At 31.4% G+C, this 24,437-nt stretch overlaps 1 protein-coding gene and 1 long non-coding RNA gene across 2 annotated transcripts in view; one reads left to right on the forward strand and one right to left on the reverse strand.

Annotated features, from left to right (window-relative positions):
* Window positions 1-4,112: 4,112 nt before the first annotated feature.
* On the reverse strand, window positions 4,113-11,726 carry LOC129234008 (uncharacterized). The gene is made up of 3 exons (XR_008581516.1): window positions 11,582-11,726; window positions 6,057-6,218; window positions 4,113-4,246 (listed from the first exon to the last, which is right to left on the reverse strand). It is a non-coding gene; the product is annotated as an uncharacterized LOC129234008 (long non-coding RNA).
* Window positions 11,727-12,009: 283 nt separating this feature from the next.
* Window positions 12,010-24,437, forward strand: part of LOC129234006 (eukaryotic translation initiation factor 3 subunit K-like) — a 32,182-nt gene continuing 19,754 nt past the window's right edge. Inside the window, exons 1-6 of the mRNA XM_054867912.1 lie at window positions 12,010-12,126; window positions 12,228-12,326; window positions 12,524-12,644; window positions 19,166-19,240; window positions 19,343-19,415; window positions 22,913-22,990. Coding sequence (XP_054723887.1) covers window positions 12,074-12,126; window positions 12,228-12,326; window positions 12,524-12,644; window positions 19,166-19,240; window positions 19,343-19,415; window positions 22,913-22,990 — 499 coding nt within the window. The 5' untranslated portion in view covers window positions 12,010-12,073. The remainder of the gene's footprint in view (window positions 12,127-12,227; window positions 12,327-12,523; window positions 12,645-19,165; window positions 19,241-19,342; window positions 19,416-22,912; window positions 22,991-24,437) is intronic.

The raw sequence follows: 24,437 nt of genomic DNA on the forward strand, positions 1-24,437 counted from the left end.
CCATTGCTATATGGAGGAAGCTAACCACCGGAAAAAGGTTACACAAAGTGCAAAATGCTGCCACCGGATTTACGTCCAACCCATAGACTAATAATAAGAATAGATCCAGCTATGGCAACCCTTTTGCTGCTCATAAACCAAACCATGTGACTGGTGGATATCCTAGCAACAGCTGGCGTTGATCGTAGCAGACGATCAACGCCCGCGAGAAATAAAATAAATAGAATTGATGGAACACGGAAGAATGATCTTTTATGGAGTCCGATTTGTAAATTTGTTATTCTAAGTAGTAAAGATTTTGTTAATATAGTGAGCTTTTCGTTTAGATAGTACTGTGCATTTTCTTTAGTCAATTTCAGTAACTCTCTAAGCAAATAAAGATGCAAGCGCCCAAAAAGAATCGGCAAACGGTAAGATTTTTACCTACAATTTCAATTTAAGATACCGATTAGTACATTTTTGCGTTAACGCAAAACGTTTACGCCATTACGTTCACGCCAACACTGACGTAGCAGTACCAAATCAAATAAAAGTTACTGAAAACTGTGATCAAAAACTAATTATTAATGTCAAAATAATGCATAACTAAAAGAAAAACAGTTCAATCTCTGCAACTGGAAAAAAATTATAATGAAAACACATTAAGTCTTAAAATACATGTCGAGTGCCAAACTATAGATAATGTTGCCATCTAGCAACCATGCTGCCAAAGTTTTCGCCAAGCCTCCACCAGTCACATAATGTATCCATGAACCAATCTTTTCATCAGCAAGTCTGGGAAAGCTCGGTCTACTCTTATTATTAGTCTATGGTCCAACCATGACCCCACTTAATTCTTATAGGCTTTGACAATTGCTGAAACTCATGGCAACAAAGAGAGCGCTACAGGGAACCTCTGTTTCCGTTACGTTGCCATTGATTGGTGGATACAGGTGTTCCGTTCAGTGCCTGTTGCGGTCAAAATGGGTGACGTCCAATCAAAAATAAACAAACTTTGAAACACTGACATTAGTTGCTGTATGCATGAGCGAATCATAGTTGCATTGGTTTAACACAAAAGTCATAACCTGTCAAGGCCCGTTAAGCGTCAGCTCCATCTAGTGGGGCCATGGTGTAATTGAATTTTTACTGTTGCTGTGTTTGATGGACATCTTTGAAAAGTAAACGTTTTTCCCAGAAATATAAAAAATACATTTAATGCTACTTTACAAGCATACCTAAATTCATTTTTAATTATAATTACATCTGGCAATGTAAATAGAATACGGGAAGGTTTTTCACTAAAGATTTGCAATGCGACTCTGGCTATTCAAAATGCGATATTGATACTTCTAATATTTTTTTTCTCTTTACAATTTGAAATTTTTTTCAGACATGAGACTCAAAGAAGTGAATTCTATAGGGTAGACCGACCAGTGAGTGAACACCACCCATTGAATGAACAGCGCGTAATTTTTTGTAAAAAAAATAAGCTTCCAATTTTTTTTTCTAAATAAATTCACTAAAAAAGCGTTCTTTATTGATATTCCAAGCTATCTGACACCTGATTGGTTGATTTGGATACGCGTTTTTTTCCTGAAAAAAATTTGAAATTTTTACTGCCGTGAATAGTTTTTTTTTCTTTTTCAAAATAATAAGGCTGGTTTCGTGCTATCAATTATTTTCAAAAATAATATTTTTATTAATAAATTTTATTTTTCAACTCTACAAAAGAAAAATTAAGTACACATGTTTAAGCTATGGATTTAAATTGTTTCAGTATATGCAGATTGCGTAAATTTTCATGTAGAGGGGTGTTCAGTTACTGGGTACGAAAAATTGCGAAAACCCAGTGAATGAACACTGGCAAAATTTCTTTTGATTTAATATAAATTTAAAGTTTCTTTGAGACATGTTTCATTTTTGTACTTTTTTATAATGCAGATAATTTTATATGCTTATTTATTTATGTATTTCATTATATATTTTATCATTTCTTTATTTTTGTTTTCGCAAACAATGCACTTTTTACTGAATTTTATCTTTTATCTATCTATATCTCAATCTGTACATTACCCTACCTACCTACATATCTATCTATCTATCTATCTAACTATATATCTACCTATCTACATCTATCTATCTATATCTCCCTTGATAGATAGGCAGGTAGATAGAGAGATAGAGAAATAGAAATATATATACAAAGAGAAAGACTAGATAGGTAGATATGTATGCATGCTTGTATACAGATAGATAGATAGAGAAAGATATAGAGATAGATAGATAGATAGAGGAAGATATAGAGATAGATATATTAAAAGTAAGAGGTAAATAGATATATATGTAGATAAATATAGAGATAGAATAGGTAGGTAGATAGATAGGTCGATAGATTTATTGATAGATAAATAGATAGGTAGTGGTTAATAGATAAATAGGTAGATATATTGACAAGTAGATAGACCGATAGATATAGATAGGTGGATAGATAGATATAGATAGGTAGACTGATAAAGAGATTGATAGATATAGATAGAAAGGTAGATAGATTGACAGTTAGATAAGCAGGTAGATAGAGAGATAGATAGATAGATTAGGACAATGGATTGGTAGATATTTAGATGCACAGACAGATAAATAGTTAGATAGTTAGGCAGATAGACAGATAGATGGATAGATAAGTAGATAAGTGGAGAGATAAGTAGATAGATAAGTAGATGTATAGATAGATAGAGAAGTAGACAGATAGATAGATAGATAAGTAGATAGATAGATGAATATATAAATAAATAGATGGATAAATAAATAGATAGATATAAATAAGTAGTGAGATAGATAGATAGATAAATATATAGTGGCTAGATACAGATAAGTAGATAGATAGATAGATAGATAAGTAGATAGATAGATGAATATATAAATAAATAGATGGATATATAAATAGATAGATAGCTAGATATAAATAAGTAGTGAGATAGATAGATAGAAAAATAGATAAGTGCATAGATAAATAGGTAAATAGACAAAGAGATAGACCGATAGATGTTTCGGTAGAAAAATATGTTTTTAGATTAACCGATAGATATGTAGATAGACAGATGGAGACATAGATACATCCAAAAATAAGTAAATAGATTAGTAGATAGAAAAATAGAAAGATATATAGATAGATGGATAGAGATATAAAAAGATAGATATAGATAGATATAAATAGTTATACAAATAGATAGATAGATAAATAGATAGATAGATCTCAAAGAAACTTAGTTTCTTTTTGAATCAAAATTTATCATGTTCATTCACTGGACCAATTTGTGTTCATTTACTGGTTGGAGGTGTTCATTCACTGGGTCATTGTGCAATTTTTTCTTTAAACACCTAAAAAAGTTGGAAGCGGTACCATTTAGGTTCCCGGGATTTTTTTTGAGATATTTACATAGATTGATTAAAATGATTTAACTATCACGATCTGTATAGTATAGAAATTAAAATTACTTGGATTTTTAAAAATGAAATTGTGCTTAGCTGTTCATTCACTGATCGGTCTACCCTACTCTGATTTTATTCCGAAAATCAAGTGAAAAAATTGTCAAACCCCTATAAAAAAAAAAAAAAGGTTGGTTTTAAAATTATTTTAAAAATATTTTTGGGGGGATGCACTCATGAGTCTCTCTCTTAACTTGCTCCAAATATTCATAATTTAAGCATTGCAACTCTCTAGTCCCTCAGAAGTGTGTTGATGGCTAATATAATGCTTCCTTTCCCTCCTAATAAAAATAATAGCTGTGAAACTGTTGAAAACTGGACTGTTTTATGTTGCTTAGTAACTTGTTTAATTAAAAGTATATACTTATTTATTTGCTATTTCTTTCACTAGTGTCCTAAATACTAATTGTTTAAGTGTATTTAATTTTTTAATACATTGTGTTTTATTTCGTTTTGGTAGGATACAAAAATACGTCCCACAATAAATTCTCACCTCCATTACCTAAACACAAAATCCCATTTATTTCCCATGATACAAGCCCCCTTGTTTATTTTCAGCTAGAAAGAAGTTGTGAGATTTTAGTTGAAAAACAAGATAGATTTTATTTTAAAAACCAAGTGTGGTTTTTGGGAATTCTCACCTGCTTTGCTTCTCCACTTTTGCAATTTTGAGATGTTTCCTTTTACAAGGCATCACTTGGTAAGGCTCTATTTTACGTATTGCTCGACCATAACGACTTCTTTTACTACTTGCTCTTGTTCGTCGAGTACTTGCAATCTAAATCAAAATGAAAATGCAACTAATCAACAACCGCCACACACATACAGTGGCTCCCAAAAGTGTTTGTACGCCTACGACTTTCACCGAAATTTTCCCCTATCCATTGGTTAGAATTAATATTTCGGAATAGATATTTAATTATATAATCTGTAATCAATTTTTAACAAAACTACATGAAAAGTTATTAACAAATATTAAAACTAATCTTTTTAAAAGTAAAAAACCAAAAAGTGCCGGAAATTTTCTCGCAAAAGTCTTCGTACACTTTAAAAAATGTCTATATATTATTGAATAATCAAACTTTTTATTAAGTTATTATTTATTAGAATATCATGCAGTATCAACAACACTTTTAAACGCGTGGAAAGAAATTTCATTCTTTTTTCTTTCTTTTTTTTTGCGTAATTTCTGAGTAAGTGTTCAACTACACTTTGAGTCTTACTGTTTCTAACTCTATTTTCATTTCAAAGTCGTATTTTCGTAATCTAGCCACCAGATATCTCTAAATATGTTGCATTAAGTTCAAATCTGGAGATTGAGTGGGTATTTTCTAAACTTTAGGACAACTTTCGAGGCACTAGACACAAACATTGAAAACCGTGTGCTTCTTATCGTTATCTTGATAAAAAACAAAGTTGTTTCCAATAACCAAATTTTTGGCTAAGAGTTCAAAGTTGGGTTTTAAAATATTTAAAGGAACGTCATGATTCATTATTTCATCAAAAAATTCCAAACTACCAAGTCCTAATGCTGATATGTACCCTCACACTATAACACATTCGACCGTCCTGATTAACTGATCCAACTAAGTTCTTAAGATTAAGTTCCAAATTTTTTCTTCTACTTACAATTATGCAACAATTTAACCAAAAATGTTGAATTCATTTTTATCTGTAAGTTAGACATAATTATAAAACGTTTTAAGCTTATTTATTATAGATTTTGCGACGAAAAGCGTAAGCTTTCTGTTTTTCGAAGACCAAGAAAATTTCTGCGGAAAGAGGTCCTATTTAATCCAGCTAATCAGAGAACTTGGTGAACAATTTTAGGTGAAAGTTAAATGTAACATTTTTCATTTAACTTTGCAGAAACATTTACAGCACTCAAATGCATATTTTTCATAATTTTTTTAACTTTAAATCTCCGATCACGATTTGTTAACTTTGCCAGTTGACCTTTTCTTACCTGTTTTCAGCCCGATTCTTTTTAAAGAATTTTATCTAGCACTTCACTATGGAATGGTATAAATTATCTAATTTTAAGACATTTTAAACCAATGTACCGCTACCGTGAGGAAAAAAAACCAAATTTCGAATGGTATTTGTTGTTTCTTACGAATACCAGCCATTTTAAAGTAATAAGCACAATATTAAGGAATAAATACACAAAATATTAACGAATAAATAAACAAAATATTAAAGCTGACTGTTAAGGGTCAACACAATGCAAAAATATTAAATAAACAGCATATGATAATTTTAATCATGGATTTATTCGGAAATATTTGAGTGTACGATGACTTTTGTGGTGTGTTATTTCTCGGTCTCTTCGTTTTTTGACCCATTTCAAAAAGAAGATCTGTCAATATTTTGAAAAAACTAATGGGTTGTATTTAGAATAACATAGGAATGATGTGAAAAAATATTGGACTTTATATTCAAATTCAAATTCACGTTATTTTGGTTTTACTAAAAAATTTCAAAGTGTACGAACACTTTTGGGAGCCACTGTATGAAGCATTAAAGAAACAACATTAGGGTTGCATACGTACAAATTTAAGGCAAACTAACAATAACCAAATACATACAGTTTTTTTGTTTTGCTTCTCCACTTTGGCAACTTTGAGATTTTTCCTTTCCAACTTTTCTGGATGCTTTCTTTTGCAAGGCCTCACTAGGTACGGCTCTATTTTACGTATTGCTCGACCATAGTGACTTCTTTCAATACTTGATCGTCGAGTACTAGCACTCTACATCAAAATGAAAAAGTAATTAATCAATGGCAGCCACGCACATATGAAGCATTAAAGATACAACATTGCACAAGCAATTCAGTTAAATCCTGTTAAACAAATTCCGATCCAGGGATGCCAGATGTCCCAGATTTCAAGGGACAGTCCCCTAATATGAAAAATTGTCCCGCGTCCCAGAGTACTTCCATACGGGAAGGCTAAGGTCCCCTATTCTAGCTAATAACAATACTTTACAATAGGAGACAGTATTTTAAGGTAAAAAAATTAAGTAAAAAGGAAAATTTTACTAAATTTTAATTAGCAGCTGTTCCTATCAACGTCAATTTGTATACTGAACTTCGTTCTATAGCTTGCTTTATTCTTTGAGTTAGAGTTTCTTGAAAAATGTACTCACCCATAAACATGCTGAGAGGAATCTTTCTAATGCTATCAGGGTTCGTACACTTGTGGTTAAAAAAAAATTCCCTGACTTTTCCAGGTTATTTTTTAGAAAATTCCAGATTACTTCTTCATTCAAAATAAGTTTAAGTAACAATATTTTCAAAATAACCAAAATTGTTTAAAGTAACAATGCGTAAGAACTGAAACTTTTCCACTTGTAGATTGAAAAAAAAAAATTTTTGGTTTTTTTTTTTTAATTTTGCTCACAGTTTAAGTGATTTTTTCTTTTTTTTAAAACATTTTGTTCAAAATTGTTTTTATTTGTTTACTACCTGTTGATATGATTTTATTTATAATTAAATAAGATGATATGATTTTTTCGGAAAAGGCTGTGGAGGTTGCAACATATTGAGCAAAGTACAAAGCTTTTTTTCAGTATAAATATGATTAACTTGTTGTATCGATGGACATACTATATAATGCATAATAACAAAAATCAACATCTGTTGATCATAGGCTGATGCCAATAATCATCAGTTTTTTTCTTTTGCATATAAAGGATGCTTACATTAAAATTAAAAAATTTCTTTTCTAGAAAATTAAAAATTTTTGAAAATTCAGAATTAATTGCACATTTACTTTCAATAGTTTACATTGAGACAAACATCCAATTATGTTTTCGTAAATTTGTGTCTACTTTTATCTCGCAAACAACCAAATATGGCGAGTAAGTAAAAAATGTAAGATAATAAGTAGATTTTTGAATTTGGAACATAAAAGTTGTTAAAAATAATTAATTATCCTTAAAAAACTACAATTAAAACAAAATAGTCAGCTTTTAGTGCATAAACGTCTAAATCAATCAGAATAAAAAAAATGTTCTGGAGATAAAATTTCGCATTTTTCCAGAAAATAATTACAAATTATCCGGAAAAAAGGGGCACATTTATTGTTGTTATCAATAGTTTGCATTGCAATAAACATCCAATGCTATTTTTGGAAATTTAGGCACTTAAAAAGTGTTGTGTACTGCCATCTTGGGAATGACCAAATATGGCGACGACGACAAAAATTAAGAAATAATTTTTTTAATTCCTAGCATGAAAACAATTTTAAAATAATAAATCTTCATGAAATTACAATTCAGTTGAAAAGTTTTTAGCACATTTGCATCCATGGCAATGAGGATAAGATTAAGTTTTAAGAACAAAATTTTTTATTTCTCAGGAAAAAAAAATTACATATTTAAAATAAAATTTAAAAAAAAAACAATTTGCAGCACATTTTGAGTTATTTTCATTAGTTTGCAGTTAAAGAAAACACCTAATTCTGCTTTGTTTTTGGAAACTTAGGCATTTAAGCATCGTGCCTACTTCCATCTTATGAATGATCAAAACTGGCGACTAGGTTTCACACGTAGCTGAAAAGATTTTTCGATAAAAAAACAATTTTCCTGATCGACCCTACTAACCGCAGGCTTGTGCTTCAGAAGCAGTAAATTGTCTTCTCCCCTGTTGAGTCTATGCAGAATTCCTGTTTACCCTAAGAATTTTTTTCTTGGGAACTATTAAGGGGCAAAAATGGTGTCCGAGAAAGTTTTTTTTTTGGGGGGTGTTGCCTTATTTTTTATTGCTTGCGTCATTTTGCCACAAAACTTTTACAATTTTTCAGGAAACATTGATAAAAACGAAGACTAGATCTGAGGGTATAAAATTCCCTGGGAAGAAATTAGACAAAATTCTTTTTGAGGCAAAATTGGAAATTTCCCCGATTTTTCCCTGACATTTTTAACTGTCATTTTCCCTGACAATTCCAGGTTTTCCCAGAGAGTACAAACCCTGTACTCAGGGCCAGATTTAGAGGAGGACAGGCGGGGCTACTGCCCTGGGGCCTCCACAAAATTTTTTTTACAAAATATCGTAACTTCGAATCGTAAAATCGAAATATCGTATCGTCGAAAATATCGGATATATACATATATATAAAAATATTCGGATATATATCAAAGCATCGGATATTTTCGAAAACATGATGATCTTTTCAAACCCTTATTAGGGGCCTCCACTCCTTCGTTGCCTCCACACTTCCAAATCCGGCCCTGCCTATGCTATTGAAACATGATTGTTTATCACCCACCGTAACCAGTAATTGCCCTCAACCACAGAAATACCCCTCCCCCCCCCTTTCAGTCTTAAAATTCTGTCCCGTATTTACTGTTCGGAAATTTGGGAACCCTGATCAATTAGAACAGAATGTTCATTTCAAAGGAATAAATTTTCAGACGCAATTTAATCTTTATTAGAGGGTGAATAGTTGCTTGAAGTTTTTCGCATTGGGCTTTTACTGTATGTTTATGAAGTCTCATTGCCAAATCATGAAAATAATACAGTCGGATCCGATTTAATGAATTCATTGGGACTACAACTTTTATGCGCTAAATCAAGGTTATTCCTAATGTTGGTGTGCGAAAGAAATGAATGAAAATTGCCCTTACCTTATCTGAAAGCCTTAATAAGCAATCTCACAAATATATCCATAAATAGAAAGTGTACATTTTTTATTCAGCATTCCACGACTTTTTACACACTAATTAATTTGAAATTTTAAAGTACTGAGTAATACATGTTTGACAATTTCCTTGACACTTGACTCAAAATAGTTCTCTTTCGACTTGATGAAGAGAAGAAAATACTGCATCATTTGCAGCCTGCTGCATGAGTCAAGTAAAGAATTAGAAAAGGTAACCTTTATTAGGAGTTTAATTATTGCTTTCTGCATTCTGCATTGGAATTGCTATTCATTAGTTTCCCTTCACCCATCAAAAATCGCTGATTCCAAGAAAAGCCTTTTACTGCTTCCGACAAGATCCAAGATCCATATATCACTTGGAAAACAGTCCAATATTTCCTAACTCAAATTAAGGAAAAAAAATCGGTTGATAAAATAATTCATTAATTTTGGGTTTGATATTTGGTAAATAGAGGTTTTGGCCTCATTTTAATAGGAAAGAAAGGAATTTGCTAAATAGCAAAATTCGTGAAATAGAGGTTTGTTGAATCGAAGTCCGACCGTAGAATGAAGAGATTTCTGTATCCTTTCTCATGAACGAACAAGATTTTCAAAGCCAAACAAATTCATAGAAATAAAATACCTTTGAGCTGGGAAATAACAGGTACTATTCAATGTTGTTAAGCCCAAATAAACAGATTACTGCACTAGCGCAGATAGAAATACCTTCTGGAGGCGAGGTTTTCAATCAAAAATCTATACTTGAGGGCATTTTTTGGTATAAAATTTGAAGGTATTTTTTGATCAAAAATACCTCTTGAAGGGGTTTTTTTGATCAAAACAGATCTTTCATAAGCATAAACTACTGTATTAGAATTTGCATTCATGTAAAAACCAACAGCTTTGGAAGGTATTTTCACCCCCAAAACCCTCCCCCTTGGCTGCTCCACTGGATTACTGAATGCATGTGTTTTGGGGTTTCCAGGAACCTTTTCTCAATTCAAAGTTGCGAGCTTTTGGATGTAAAGACATCGGGTAAAAACAACGAAAATGAATGCCAGACAGCTAAAGTCAACTAACAAACTAACAAAAACAAACAAGACAAAATAGAACTCAGAGCCGAAATTTTTTGCAGGATTCCTTTCAGAAAAACTTGTTGTTTTTTAAACATTTTCATATTTTTCTACATTACCTTTATTTTTCATTTCCTAAATATGACAACTGATTAGTTATAAAGATTTTGTAACATTGCTATTTTATTAATTAGTGGTTTCATTTTCAGAGCAAAATGTATTTTACAGGATTTTTTTTGAGAAATTTATTGCTTAATGGTTTTTTCTGAAGAGAATCATGCAATAAATTTGGCTGTGGGTTCCATTTTGTCTTATTTATTTTTGTTAATTGCTACTTTGCTATTCAAGCTGTCTGCTGTTAAACTTCAGTTACTTTTACCAGGAGGGTTTCCGTCTTTCGGAAATTTTCCGAAATCGAATGTTTAAAATTTGACTTTTAGCAAAAGTGCCTACCCGCACAAGAACAATGGCAGATAACCCCACACCTTCTTTAATTTAATCCTAGAAACACTCTGAAAATTTTAATTAGTTATGATCAAGGTTGAACTCAAAGTTTGAACTCAAGGTTGAACTCATGGAATGAATATTTAACAATTTAAAGCTAAAATATCCTGATAGGTTAAAATGTTTTGACAAATATTTTCTTTCTCACTTTGCATAATAACAATACAATGAACATATGTGAAAAATGTACACAAAAGTATACATATGCAAATTAAGAATAAGGAATTCACCTTCAAAAGTTTTGAAACAATCTAGTTTAACAACTTTGTTGGTGATAAGTTTATGAAAAAAGTTCACCTTTTGCTTTCATGGATACATAAATGAAAGCAAAAGGCCTTGTGCTCAGGCCTAGATCTAATTTTTGGCCCCCGCTGAAACAAAATCCATAGAGCCCCTCTCACTGCTTGTTGCAGCTGAATACAATCTAAGTATGGAAACAAAAATGAAAACTCTCAAGTTAAGAATGGCTAACAAGGATCCAATTAATGGCGCAGTCTGAATAATTGAATAGTTCCCCTGCTCCATCATCCATTTAAGGGCACCCTAGGTGAATTCATGAAAACAACATGAAATTGCAGCATTTGCTAGATTATTGGCACCCCTTAAATTTCTGCATCCTGATACCATGCCTTCTTCTGGCCCTGTCACTCAGTCGGATTGTTAAAAAAGAGAGAAAGCTTTGAAGTTGTTCACACTGTCAAAGTTTAGACATTAGATGAAAAGTTTCAATCAAAAAAAGGATTTTTTAAATTACATTTCATCTTTTAATGGTCCAAAAAGATGTAGTTCTCTAAAGTTTTGCTTGCAATCACAACATTATAAAATACTTCATTTCTTTAGTTTTAGATTTTTTAAGCAAACTAAAACAATCATTCCAAAAAGTGTCAAACCTACCGAGGAGCTCATTTTTCTTTCTTCCTGCGTGTATTTTAAGGAAGGTTTTTCTTTTTAATGTATTCTGAATCAAAATCCAAAATAAATAGTATTGATACTGAATAATTAAGATTTCAAATTAAATGATCATTATACGCTTACGGCAGTCTGCAAAATACCCTTCTGTTTGTTATTTGTTTTTGTTTCCTTAGTTTGAGGCGGTTAAAGTTAAAAACGATAATTAACTTAAAAGCATGCCCCAGGTTGCGTTCGACGAGCACGACCGAGAGCGACCGGTTAGTTAACCACGTGACAACTAATGATCAAGTGCTCCAATCAACCAATCAACTGCTTAGAATGGTAACCGGTGAGGTAACCGGTTGATCATGGAACGCTGGGGTTTGTTACCGGTTACTTACCGGTTGACCGGTAAGGTTCGTCGAACACAACCTAAAAGAATCTTGATATTCAACAACTCAACTCAAATAAACAGGGGGCACATTTTATGAAAACATGGCGGAAGCAATGAAAGCTACGGTGGCTTCTATGCTAAAAGGCATTGATAGGTGCCTATTATTAGATTTTTACAACTAAACTACATTTCCTCTTCTTGCGATCTTCTTCCTGTATATTCTTGCGGAATAATAATTTTTTGCATTTTTTTTAGATATAATCCGGAAAATCTTGGCACTCTCGAGCAGTATATTGACATTCAAGCAAGAGAGAATGCATATGATTTGGAAGCAAATTTAGCAGTTCTTAAACTGTACGTAAAATGAGACGTATTGGTAAAATTTTCAAATTCACCCTATTAAAGCGAGCTATGTACTATAAAACTTTTTATGGTCTTTTGCAATGTGTTAGCATTCTTCACTGTGAAATGTGCAACATATTTGTATGAATTTTTGAAGTTTGGTATCATGAGTTATGTAATTGATTGTTATTTTTTTTTTAATGAAACAGGTACCAGTTCAACCCAGGACGATACTCTCTTAATTCAGTCCAGTTAATACTGTTAAAGGCTCTTACAAACCTACCTCACACTGATTTTGTGTTGTGTAAATGCCTCATAGAACAACAATATGTATCCTTTAAATTACATGTATATAATACAGTAAAACCTGCCTACAACGATACTGTTGGGACCTAAAAAAATATTGTAATATACACGTTATCGTTATAGACCTTTGATTATTCATGCTGACATTTTGCTGGGGCCAAAAAGAAAAAATTGTTATAGACAGGTTTTCGCTTTAGACATGTACAGGTTTCACTGTACTTTGATTTCAAAGCTTCCTATGAAATTTTCTGCTGTTAGTTGTTGCGATAGGACTTAAATTAATTTTTTAAATAATGTTTGCATTAAAATAATTAGTAATCCAACGTTATGAAGCACAAGAATTGCAAAATTATTGACAAGGAACACCTGTTTCAATGCTATGGGTTTTCTTGGAAAATTTATTACTTAACGGTTTTTTCCTGATGGAACTGTATAATAAATTATGCCTCCAAGTGTCATTTTAACTTTTTTGTTTTGTTTAATTTCTATTTTTTGATATTTATACTATCTCCTGTTCCACCGTGTTGTTTTCTCGGATGACTTTTCATCCAGGAACTCACACGTGTCTGCAATAATTTTGCAATTTTTGTGCTTCATAACATTGGATTACTAATTATTTTAATTTTTAGCACAAAGGTATTTATTCGTTATAATGTTTGCATTAATTTGACTAGAATTGAGCACAGCTCTATTAAGCCACTATCAGTTCACCTAGAATGTTACATTGCATGGCTTAAAGCATGTGTAAAGCAATTGATTAGCTCAAATTTTACTACCTTTATTTCAAAAACTATTCCTGAAAAAAAGGGTCATTCTCTAAAAATGGAATTTTCCGTCCCATGTTTGCTGCAACCTCATAAATCTTTTTATATTTTGTTTAATGCTATTTATTTGTCACCTTCTACCAAACAAAATAACATGGATTTAAGAGTGATAGACGATACCTATTTTTGTTGAAACTAAAAAGATATACTAAAAAGTCATTACCATCCACTGTAATTCGACTCAATGTTTGTCTTTTGTTATCTAACTATACTGCAAATAAAACTAAAAAATATCTCGAAAAAAATTACATAATTGCGTCACATAATCAAATTCAAAACAAAGTTTCTTTTTTGTTTGATTGCAGTTTTGAAATTTCAATGAAACAGTTTTAAATTTGTCCCTGACATTTTGCATCATTGCCATCCAACAGTTTTTACTCTTTCATAACCACTTGGTGGTACTTTTAACCCAAACAGTATTCAGTTTTAGTAGCAGCCACCTTAAGTTCGTTTGAAAAGCCAAAATTTACTATGTGGAAATCTTCATGCGTCTTGCTTAGCTGTGTAGATGTCAAATTAAGTAGATTTTTTTTTTTTTTTTTTTTTTGCTGTCATTACCATCCATACCCATAGATAGTTATTTTAAACATTATAATGTATTTTTGTTTTTTAATTTGCTTACATTAGATGAACCTTTGATCAAAATGTGCAAAATTTTTGGAATGGTAGCTACAGTTTAGTTTATGCCAAGTAAAATATCATTACCATCCAGCACAAAGTATAAAAATTTGAATGGTAATGACATACTGGGGATTGAATAAAATTTTTTGCTTTGTTTTTTTTTTTTTTTTTAATTATATACATTTTTACCTTCAAATTTAGTGCATTGAATTGTTTGTAATGTTTTAGATGTATAATTTTCTTAAACTTACTTTTTAAAAATTATCTTACATAATAAGTACCTGTTGGGCAGTGGGTTGCTGTTATTTTTAATCCCAACAAAACATAAATGTGAAAAAGAAGCCAAGTTCGGTTGAAATGAGGTTCAGGGTAGATGAAGTCACCGACAAAATAAGTTCAGATATAAACGGTTACCAAATTCATTGCAGTTCTACATAGATGTTGGATTTTCCCATATTCTTCAATTCGTTTAGAAAGCAATTTTTTATTTTCTTTGATAATGGATTTTAAACTTGCGGCAAGTTTTAGTCGCCGCTTTTTTTTTTTTCTTTTTGTTCAAACTTGCCAAGTTTTAAATCCATTATCGAAGAAAGTAAAAAATTGTTTTCTGAATGAGTTGAAGAACATGGGAAAATCCAACATCTATGTGGAACTGCAATGGAACTTGGTAACCATTTAGATCTAAACTTTTTTTGTCGGCGACACCGTCTACACAGAATTTCATTTCGACTGAACTTGGCTTCTTTTTCACATATATGTTTTATTGGGATATCATTACTTTTTGAAAAGCTAAATCAAAGGTTATGTTCTAATTCAGACAATTATAAATGCAAAAGCATATACAAATATATGATTTCCTTTTTTTTCCTGCTTTTATAGTGTACTGATTTGCGGTTGCTCTTTATTAGAAGATTTGAAGACATTTCAATAACTGGGGACTCGGCGTGATCGCCAATTTTGGGCAATAATCGTCTGTTTTTCCCATTTATCAGCAAGGCCAAAGTACATTAGCGCTTGGTCTTTGGCGTTCTCGAATTTGTCGAAAATTAGGAAAATTGCTGACTCATCTCAAAATCTGTCTGGAATTTCAAAATTGTTTGCGAGGGGGGGGGGGTATTATTACGTAGATCGTAAAATATGCAGAATCAGCAAAAATATTTCTCAATTGTTGAAATTATTGCTGCCATTTTTGCTCCTCCTGTAAAATTTTGCATTTAATTAAGATCTAAAGTTTTTATAAATTTTAAAGCTTGTTATTTTTGATTTTAAAGGCTTAAGCTCTAAATTTAATTTTAATTATTTGATTTTTCATTTTAGCGAAGGTATCGTTTAACGCCTCATTTTGGTCAGAAATTAAATTGTTAATTTAAAATTTCAACAACCTTGTTTTGGAAACGCTTGACGAGCCCATTTGTTTCAATTTATTTGGCGAAATATTTTGCAATTGCATAGTAAAGCGATTAGGCCGCCAGTGTAAAAAATGACACTTTTCAGATCTTAATAATTCCATGACTATAAGAGGCACAATCATGAAATTTAGGATCATAGGTTTGCTATGCAGCTTTATTAGGCATACAAAATTTCAAGCACCTAGATTTAATAGTTTTTGAGTAATGAGAGGGTTAAAAGTAGCTTGAAATGGTTTGTGTAAGATACACACTGGCAGATGTGTCGCCTGATTTCCGAACTTGGCTGACACACTGCCGTGTGTCTAAATGGTCAATGGTTCCCAGTCAACTATCATTTTGTAAAGTATATTTCATTTTAAATTTATTGGTTTTAAATGTAATGTGTCATAGGAGGATAACTAATTCAGACTTTAATGTGCAAGTGTTAGTTGTGGTGCAAAGTAATAGTCTGAGAATCCACTTTATGCCCAGATCAAAAACAAAAAGTAATTTTGTTGGTCCACAGAAGAGGATAAGCACCAGATAGCCACGGAAAGAGATTTTATGTGGTATTAAAGATCCTCCTATATTCATTTCTTGTAGATATTTTTGTTTAGCAATAGAGGAACATAATTCGGTAGAGAAACTCGCAGCATCTAATGCAAAATAAATGTATAAATATTGAAGTCATAATATTCTAATTTGAAAAAAACATAGCATTTTGACATTAATTTTAGTGTATGTTTGCTTAAAGTTATTTTAAATATGTATATGTCATTTCTATCCTGCCATGATCATTACCATCTTCCCCGAGTCATTACCGTCCTTGCTACAGAATTGCTTGTCCTCAAATTATTAATGTTCAATTTTTTAATAAATGTATTTTAAGTAGTTCTATCAGTATTTTAGAAAGCATATTTATTTCAGATTATAAGACTTAATTTGAATGAGTGAAATTGAATGATGTAATGCATTCAGTGTATATCAGGGTGGCGACAGATCAGGGAAAAGTCAGGGAACTTTACTAATCAGGGTAAAGTCAGGGAATTTTGAAAAAGTAACAAAAAATCAGAGAAAAATTGATTTTATGGAGAAAAGAAATTTTTGCTTTACAAAATTAAGTACTCTAATTCCTTACGCATTTTCCACCAATTATCTGTTCAAAAAAAAAAGGAAAATTAATGAGGTGCGATTATACTTTGCCGCATATTTGTGCATCTTTTTTCTTCAACGTCAAAGTATTGAATCTTACTTATTAACCACAGGATGAACTTCCTAAGATTACTTCTGTGTCTGTTAGGTTGTTTATTTTACCTAGCTTGAAATTTTCTTTTACACATTCAATGCTACGTAAAATAAACAACCATACATTCAAAGAGGAAGCCTTCATTAATGCCTTATCTCCTTTGCCTTTATTCCATTGTCTCGAAGTAATTAGCGTACTGTAATCACGATTTCAAGAAGAAATGTTTGGTTTTTTGAATTAATACTATGAAAGCTTAAAAGTTATTACTTCTTCTTGTTTTTAATTTAATTGCTAAAATTGAACTTTCAATAAAAAAAACTTCGTTTTTTGCCGTTATACTATTTGTTGTCACCGCAGATTATAAAGGTTTTCTTTTCTTCAGACTTAAGTGATTCTTGAATTTTATAACCAAGTTGTATTCTTCTTTTATCTATTTTGAAATTAACTAATTGCTTTTTTTTTTCTTGCATTTCAAATTTGTTTGTTACAAAAGCAATCTAAGATTTTTTTTTTCGTTACATACTGAAATCATTTGAAATAGAGTTAACTTGCATACTTAAGTAAATATATTTATTTTTTTATTGTTAAAATGCTGTATTCATTCATTAAAACCTATGTTCTTGATTAGAGAAAAGCTCTCTATAAATGGATATCAAATGGGTTCATCTGTTTTGCATATATATGTCAATTAGTTATATAAGAATAACTATATTACTTCTGTTATTTCACTATTGCTTGTTATTCTTGCAACAATTTTTATACTGTTTGAAAACTTAGTTCAAAATAATTTCAATTACTTTTTAGTTCTATCATAAATACACATATGTTTTTAAGAGCAATTTTAATAGTTTCTTAAAATTCTTATGATAAGTGGTTTCTGGAAATAAAGTTTTTTTTTTTTTTTTTTTTAATTTCTATAATCTCTCCATTGTAGAAAAATTTGATATACTGTTTTGTAGGTTTTTTTCCCCAAAAAAAATTTTTTTGGTTAGATTTGCATAAAGTACACTCATATGCTCTCAAAACCAGCCTTAGCCTTTTTTTTTTTGCTAAAAATCTTGTGGCTTTTGTTCTTTTTTTTAAAATTAAATCTTTTGAAAATAACGAGTTGCCGCTATTAATTTTATTTATTTTTTTTTTAACGTTACAAGTTCTTGATTTAAATATTTTGGTGCTTTTAAAACCAACAACATATGTGTTTTGCAGGGCTGGCAAGTTTCTGCCGGAGCGGTTAAAACCACTGGTAGAAACCGGCATGGCAAAAACCACTTTCTGCCACATTTTCGGCAGAAACTGGCAAAAACTCTCAAAATGACAAAAAAAAAAAAAAAAAAACTATTGATAGACAGTAGAAAATGCATGGAAAAAATAATTAATTGTTAACCAAAGCACAGTTTAATTTACAATATTATTCCAATTCAGAATCAAATGTTACATTGTTTGGATCCTGCAGTTGCTTCTTGGAAAAGGTGGTTCTAAAAATCTAAATAGTTTCTCAATTTAATATACAAGAATGAGAAACTTTAGAATATTCTTGCAACAGAAGAGCTAGCAGGCAATGCATCAAAGAACAAGTAATATTCATAAAACTTTCAAATTGTATATTTTTTTAAACTGGTCCATCATGTAGTAACTAGGGTAGTGGTAAAAATTCGACTGGGAAAAAAGAGTTTCGAGAAGTGGGGCCAATTTGATTTGCAAAGCTGTGATATTAAGTACAAAATCTAGATTAATATTGGGAAGTAAAATTTGACACTTTCTTCTTGAAGCACATAATTTCAATCACAAGCAACTTAGATGAAGCTTATTTGCGAGCAAATTACAAACAGTAATGCCAGTTTAATTCTGTAAGTCATTCCTCTATCCTAAGAACCCATATGAGTTTCGACCTTTGTTAGATTAATCCAAATATTACGAGCATCAGTAATTGAAAAGTTCCCTTTCTGAACTAAATCAAGGGCAGTAGCATAACATTTTATTTTTTACAATGATGAAATGAAGTTTAGTTTTTTAGTTTAAACAAATATCATTTAGTAATTACTTTAGTTTTTTTTAAACGACTTTAAGTTTTTGCCAGTTTCTGCCGGTTTTAACCGATTATAACCAGTTTCTGCCACTGGCATGGCAACAACTAGTTTCTGCCGGCAGAAAGCCAACCCTGGTGTTTTGTGCATGAAAAGATTGAAAAAAATATTTTTGATTTTTAAAATAATCTGATTTTTCACTTTGACAACTCTGTATAGGTTTGAGTTTATTTCTTTAGCAAATCTCTTACAAACCAAGAGAATTGCGTATTACATCAGTATCATAGTATCAGTACTGTAAAAGGAATTGTTGAGTGTTTTGTGTTGAAACTCGAAAAAAGAAAGTAAGTCATATCCTTATTTGTTTCTTAAATGGTTGTTTCTTCAATGTCAGCTAAACTTCTTTTGTGTATGTTAAGAGTTTATTTCTTTAACATGTTAGTTAGAGAAAGAAGAAATCAAAAGAATTGTTTATTTGCATGAGCTTCTTGAAACATGTCAATTTCCTCAGTTTTGGGTTAGTAAAATATATTCTTTGTTCTTAAAATTGAAAATTTTAGCTTCAATTTAATATTAATTTAAATATTGCATTTTATTTATTTGCGGCTGTCTCTTCCAGCATCTTATCCGTAGTAAAGATACAAAAATCCCAGTTGCTGGAATTACAGGATTTGAAGATTCTATCAGAAAATGTAAGTTGAATAAAACTAAAGAGCTTTTTAGTCAGATTCATTGGTTTTATAATGAGACAGTAGAGATAATTGCTCCATACTTGCCAACTCTACTGTTTTTAATGGGAGACTCCCGTTTTTTGCTTCCCTCTCCCAATTTCCCGTTTTTTACAATTTTCTCCCGTTTTTGCAGTTTTTTCAGTCAATCGCTAAAAAGTTTCACCTTCATCTTAATAGATGGCGCCCTTTTCTAGTCATCCACCAATGTCAGAGTAAAATAATCTTTCCAATTAATAATTCATTCAGTAAAAATTTATTTTTGGAAGTTTTCCACATTGCATGTTCAACAACACACGTGCTTTGTCGAAAATGGCAGCAGATTTCAATCCCTTTGCATCCTGAAAATATTTCATTTATTTTGAAAGTTTGAAGTTATTTTACCATGTGCTACCCTATACCTACTTATTTTATATTTTATTTTCATTATATATTGATTTTTTATTTTTTTTTTCGAATTTTAATAATTAAATTTTTTTTCATCTACTTTTTTGGTAGAGACTAGAGAATGTACAATACTTTAAGCAAATTCACTCATTATTTGATTTTTCCTTTGCAGTATATTTTTCTTGCTGCTACCAATTAGCTTACATCTGCAAAATATCCCCATTTCACTTTAAATTTAGTATTCATGTTAATTGAAAGTTTTATTTAATAATTCTGCTGTGAATATATGTCGCTGGTGAATCACTTATCTACCTCTGGGGAAGCTCCTGTTTTTTTTTTCTTCGAAGTTTGGCAAGTATGTTGCTCTTTTAACTTGATGCAAAAAAAAGTGAGTTAAAAGTATTTCTCATTCTCTTCAAAAAATGAAAGATATTTTAAACCACTTTCGCCCTTTCTTGAAAATTTGAGTTTGCAGAATCTGCTACTTCAAATATTTGCACTCTTGAATTGCTAGTGTTTATAAACAATGTATTACCGTAAAATCCTGAAAGTAATCCCCTATTTTCAAAACAAAACTTGTTGATTTCAAAAGGGGAGGTTATGATCGAGATTTTTCGGAAAAACTAGCCAAAATAATTGTTTTTAGTAGTATTAATTTTAGAGTACAGAAAAGAAATAACAAGTAAATAAGAGTTTATATAAATGAAGAGAGAAAAATTAATTAATAAAAACCTGTCATAATTTTCTAGTAGTAATAAAATGCATGAGGGCGCCATTTTTTCCCGAAAGAAAGGATTTTGCACCTTAAGTTGGCAAAACTCCTATAATTTATCGCTTGAAAATTCATTATGTACTGAATGTAATAAGGTTACAGTAAAAGAAGCAAAATCTTAATGTTCTTGTTTCAGAATAGAAGCAAAAATCGCAATCACGGCGGCAAATTCGTTATGAATATCATAATTTCGAAAACTGAGCTTTACAAAGCTCGCGAACGTAAACACAGACAAATATCTCACTCAATTTAGTAAAATTTACATCTTTGATGATCCTAAACTCGTTCAATTACATTATTTCTCCTTTTAAAAAGGTTATTTTTAAGTTTCGCGCTACTTTTTAAGCAACACGTTTACAAAATGGCGTCACGTTTTCTTAATGCCGCCGTGTTGAAGATCATTCAGTTTCACAAGTCGGAACAAAAATGCTTCCTCCAAAATGAAGAAAAAGCAGTACAATCGTATAAATTTTTTTTGTAATACATATGAACAAAAAAAGCCCTTGCATCAAAAGCAGTCTAAACATTTTGGAAAGAATAAACCGTGGAGACCTTTTTTTTTTCTTTTTTGTTTAAATCATTGTGTTTTCTTTTTTTTTTTAGAAAAGCAAAACTGCACATGGAGGGGGAAACGAAACCTTTGTAAATGCTTTCAATTAAAGCAGAAAATGTTATCCTTCTTTTTTTGGAGGGAGTGGCAAATGAAGATGATCGGAAAATTTTCAGGTGAAGGGAGGGGTGTATATTCAGGATTTTAAAGTAATTTCACTTTCCACAAAAAGGGGGGGGCTACTTTCGGGATTTTACGGTATATGCCAAACATTTGTGCTCATTAAAGACTCAAAAGTCATTGCTTGTATGAAGCAAACTAGCATTGGGAAAATGTTTCATATGTTTCCTGATAGCACAATGATATTTAAAGCTTTTTAATAGATTTTCAAATTACTTCTGAACTTCTTTCAATTACTGATGGTGCTACACCAGTCTTAAATATCACACTTTTGTTATGTCCGTGATAGGTCATTGCAGGTCAGCGATAATTGATCTGATGCCTCACGCTATTGAAGAATAATTTAGAAGCTTTTATAGTGTGGTGTTAAAGTTTTCCTCTAATGCTGAAACCTTCGTATGAACTAGAACCATATCAACACTTAATTTTTCATTATTGCTTCAAAATTCACACTTTCAAGGTCCTAATTAGAACTTGAAGAAGCCCATCTTGTCCTTGAATACTTCTTGCCCTCGGCAGCGTGATGCTGCAACATACTGAGGGTTGGCAAGTTTTTGCCGGGGGCGATAAAAACCATGGAAAAAAACACGGTTTTTACCGCCCGGCAAAAATAGGTTTTTGCCAAAGTGGCAAAAATAGATTTTGTGATCTCACAAAATATGCTTAAAATGTTATTTAATTCTTACTTTATGCCAACCTAGGAAAATTTTATCAGTTGAAGCAATTTTAGTTTTAGAGATATTTTCTTTTTTGTGTGTGTTTTAAGCATAAAATATTTTTTTCATATATATATATATATATATATATATTCGTAGTTTAGTTTATCATCATTTAAAGTCATTGGTAATTTTATTTTTACATTTACAGTAATTTTGAGAGTTTGTATTTCTGTAAATTTTTCTTATGTGCTCTAATTTATGCATGTTTTTATCCCATCTTATGTTATATTGATTAGTCATACTGCTTATGGACTAGTGTATCTTAATGTTTACGGGTCTGCCAGACTAGATACTTTTTAAAGCATTTCTAATGCTGTTTGTTCTTTACTAAATAAGCTTTTCATTCATACAAAGTCGTTCATACAAGACAAATCTTTTTCTACTGTAAAAGAAGCAATCAAAATCTTGGAAAATAAAATAAGTAAAAATATGACGATGTGTATGTACAAATAAAATCAATAAAGAAGAGTTTTAAAACTCTGCAAACAGCTATTTCAAGGTTATAAAAACAAGACCCTTCATCCGGGCATAAAAGAACAATGATACACAAAATCCGATGATGGACAAGTGAACAAGAAAGAATAAATAGACTTATATCTTTATATATATATATATGTATATATCTTTTTTTCCCGTTTTTCTTTTTCTATTTTTAAAATTTACATCTTAAAATATTGTAATCCCTTTTCCCTGAGCTCAACTCCTTTATATGCATGAGAAATTGGAAGAATCCTTAAAAGTTTCCTTGTCATCCTGCCATTTTTGTTACATTGCTTTTTTCTTTGTATTCTGAAGTTAGAATGCGTTTTTAAGCTGTAATTGGCAACTATAATTAAGTTTTTCTCTTTTTCAGTTATTTGTCATGTCGTGAACATCACTTATCAAAGCATTGGGAAAAGCACATTGTCTGACTTTTTGGGAGGATTATCAGGTAATTGTTCTGGAAATAAAATTTCTGTATGTATTATTAGTGAATCCTCCCTATTTTCTCCTTTATTTTTGTTAGTACCCAGAAGTATAGGTTTTGAAAGAATGATTATTTTTTGTCTCCTGTATCTTTTCCTCTCAGTTTAATAACAAATTCAGGGTTCGTACAGCCTTGAAAAACCTTGAAAAGTGCTTGAAAATGAAAAGTTCATTTTCAAGTGCTTGAAAACCTTGAAAAAGTTTCAAAACCTTGAAAAAATATAAAAACTACTTGAATTTCTCAGAAATTCATTGAATTTTGTATTTTTTTCTCTCTCTCTACGATGTGCCAAAGAACGAGAAAGTGAATCACCTTCCTTATCGCTCTGTTCTTTGTTACTGCACGGGTAGGGAAAATAGACGCGTTTTGATTGGTCAGTCTTCTGTGAGTCAGCCGGCACTTTCGGAAGGCAAACTGAAACTTGGTTTTCGAGTTTTGAAGACCATGTGATTGCAGCTACCCTTCGCTCCGAGCTGGGAAATCATGCGTAATGTATGCTTTTTGGGATGGCGAGCTTCACTTTAGTGTTTGTGCGCATAAAATGCGGCATATTATTAACGCTATTTGAACATCGAGCTTGTAGGTCTTTTGAATTATTTTTTCTAAAATAGTTTTTGGAATACAATTCTTTGCTGCAATGATTTTTTTCCTTAGCGGGGGGGGGGGGGGTTGTTGAAGTTCGATAATCGAACTTTTGCGGCTTTGACTTTTACTTTTTTCTTGCCTTATTTTAAGGCAAAAAATAATTTTCCAACTTATGCTGGCGACTCCCCTTTACATTGCATTTAAGCAACTATTTGTAAGGGTGCTTTGATCTTGGGAAGAATTTTCCAGCTTGCCGATTGAAGCTGAGAATTTTTCCCGAATGATAAATTACGAATATAGACATATACTTACATCTAATGAGAAAGGGCATTAAACATTCTTTTCTGTTTCTTTTTTTTTTTTTTTTTTTTGAGTGAAAAAAGGCAATTTTGCAATGCTGCGAGTTTTGTCCAACAAGGAAATTGTTGGGAAGTCACACTTCCTCCAATTCGGTGCATTCTTATTGCACCACATCAAAGCATTTCATTCATTAGTTTCAATGTTTTAGATCCGATGACTTCAGGGGAGGACTGACCCACGGGCCAGTGCTCCCTCCCGTCCATGTGCCTTCGGTTTGTCCCCCCCCCCCCCCCCCCACTTGAGTATGTGCTCCTTTTTTTTCTTGCGTCCTCGAAACTGCGACTTCGTCCCCCCCCCCCTTTCCTTTGTCTTCGAATCTACGTGCCTTTGGGTTTTTTGATAATTATTTTATTTTTTGCGCCCTTGAACTTGTTTGCCCTTTGGTATTCAAGGTGGAAGGCCTCTCCAATGACTTTTTACAAAATAATTCGCTTTCTTTTTCTTTTTTTTTGTATCTGGTGATGTA

The sequence above is a fragment of the Uloborus diversus genome, unplaced genomic scaffold (assembly GCF_026930045.1).
Source record: "Uloborus diversus isolate 005 unplaced genomic scaffold, Udiv.v.3.1 scaffold_902, whole genome shotgun sequence".
NCBI classification, from domain to species: Eukaryota; Metazoa; Arthropoda; class Arachnida; order Araneae; family Uloboridae; genus Uloborus; species Uloborus diversus.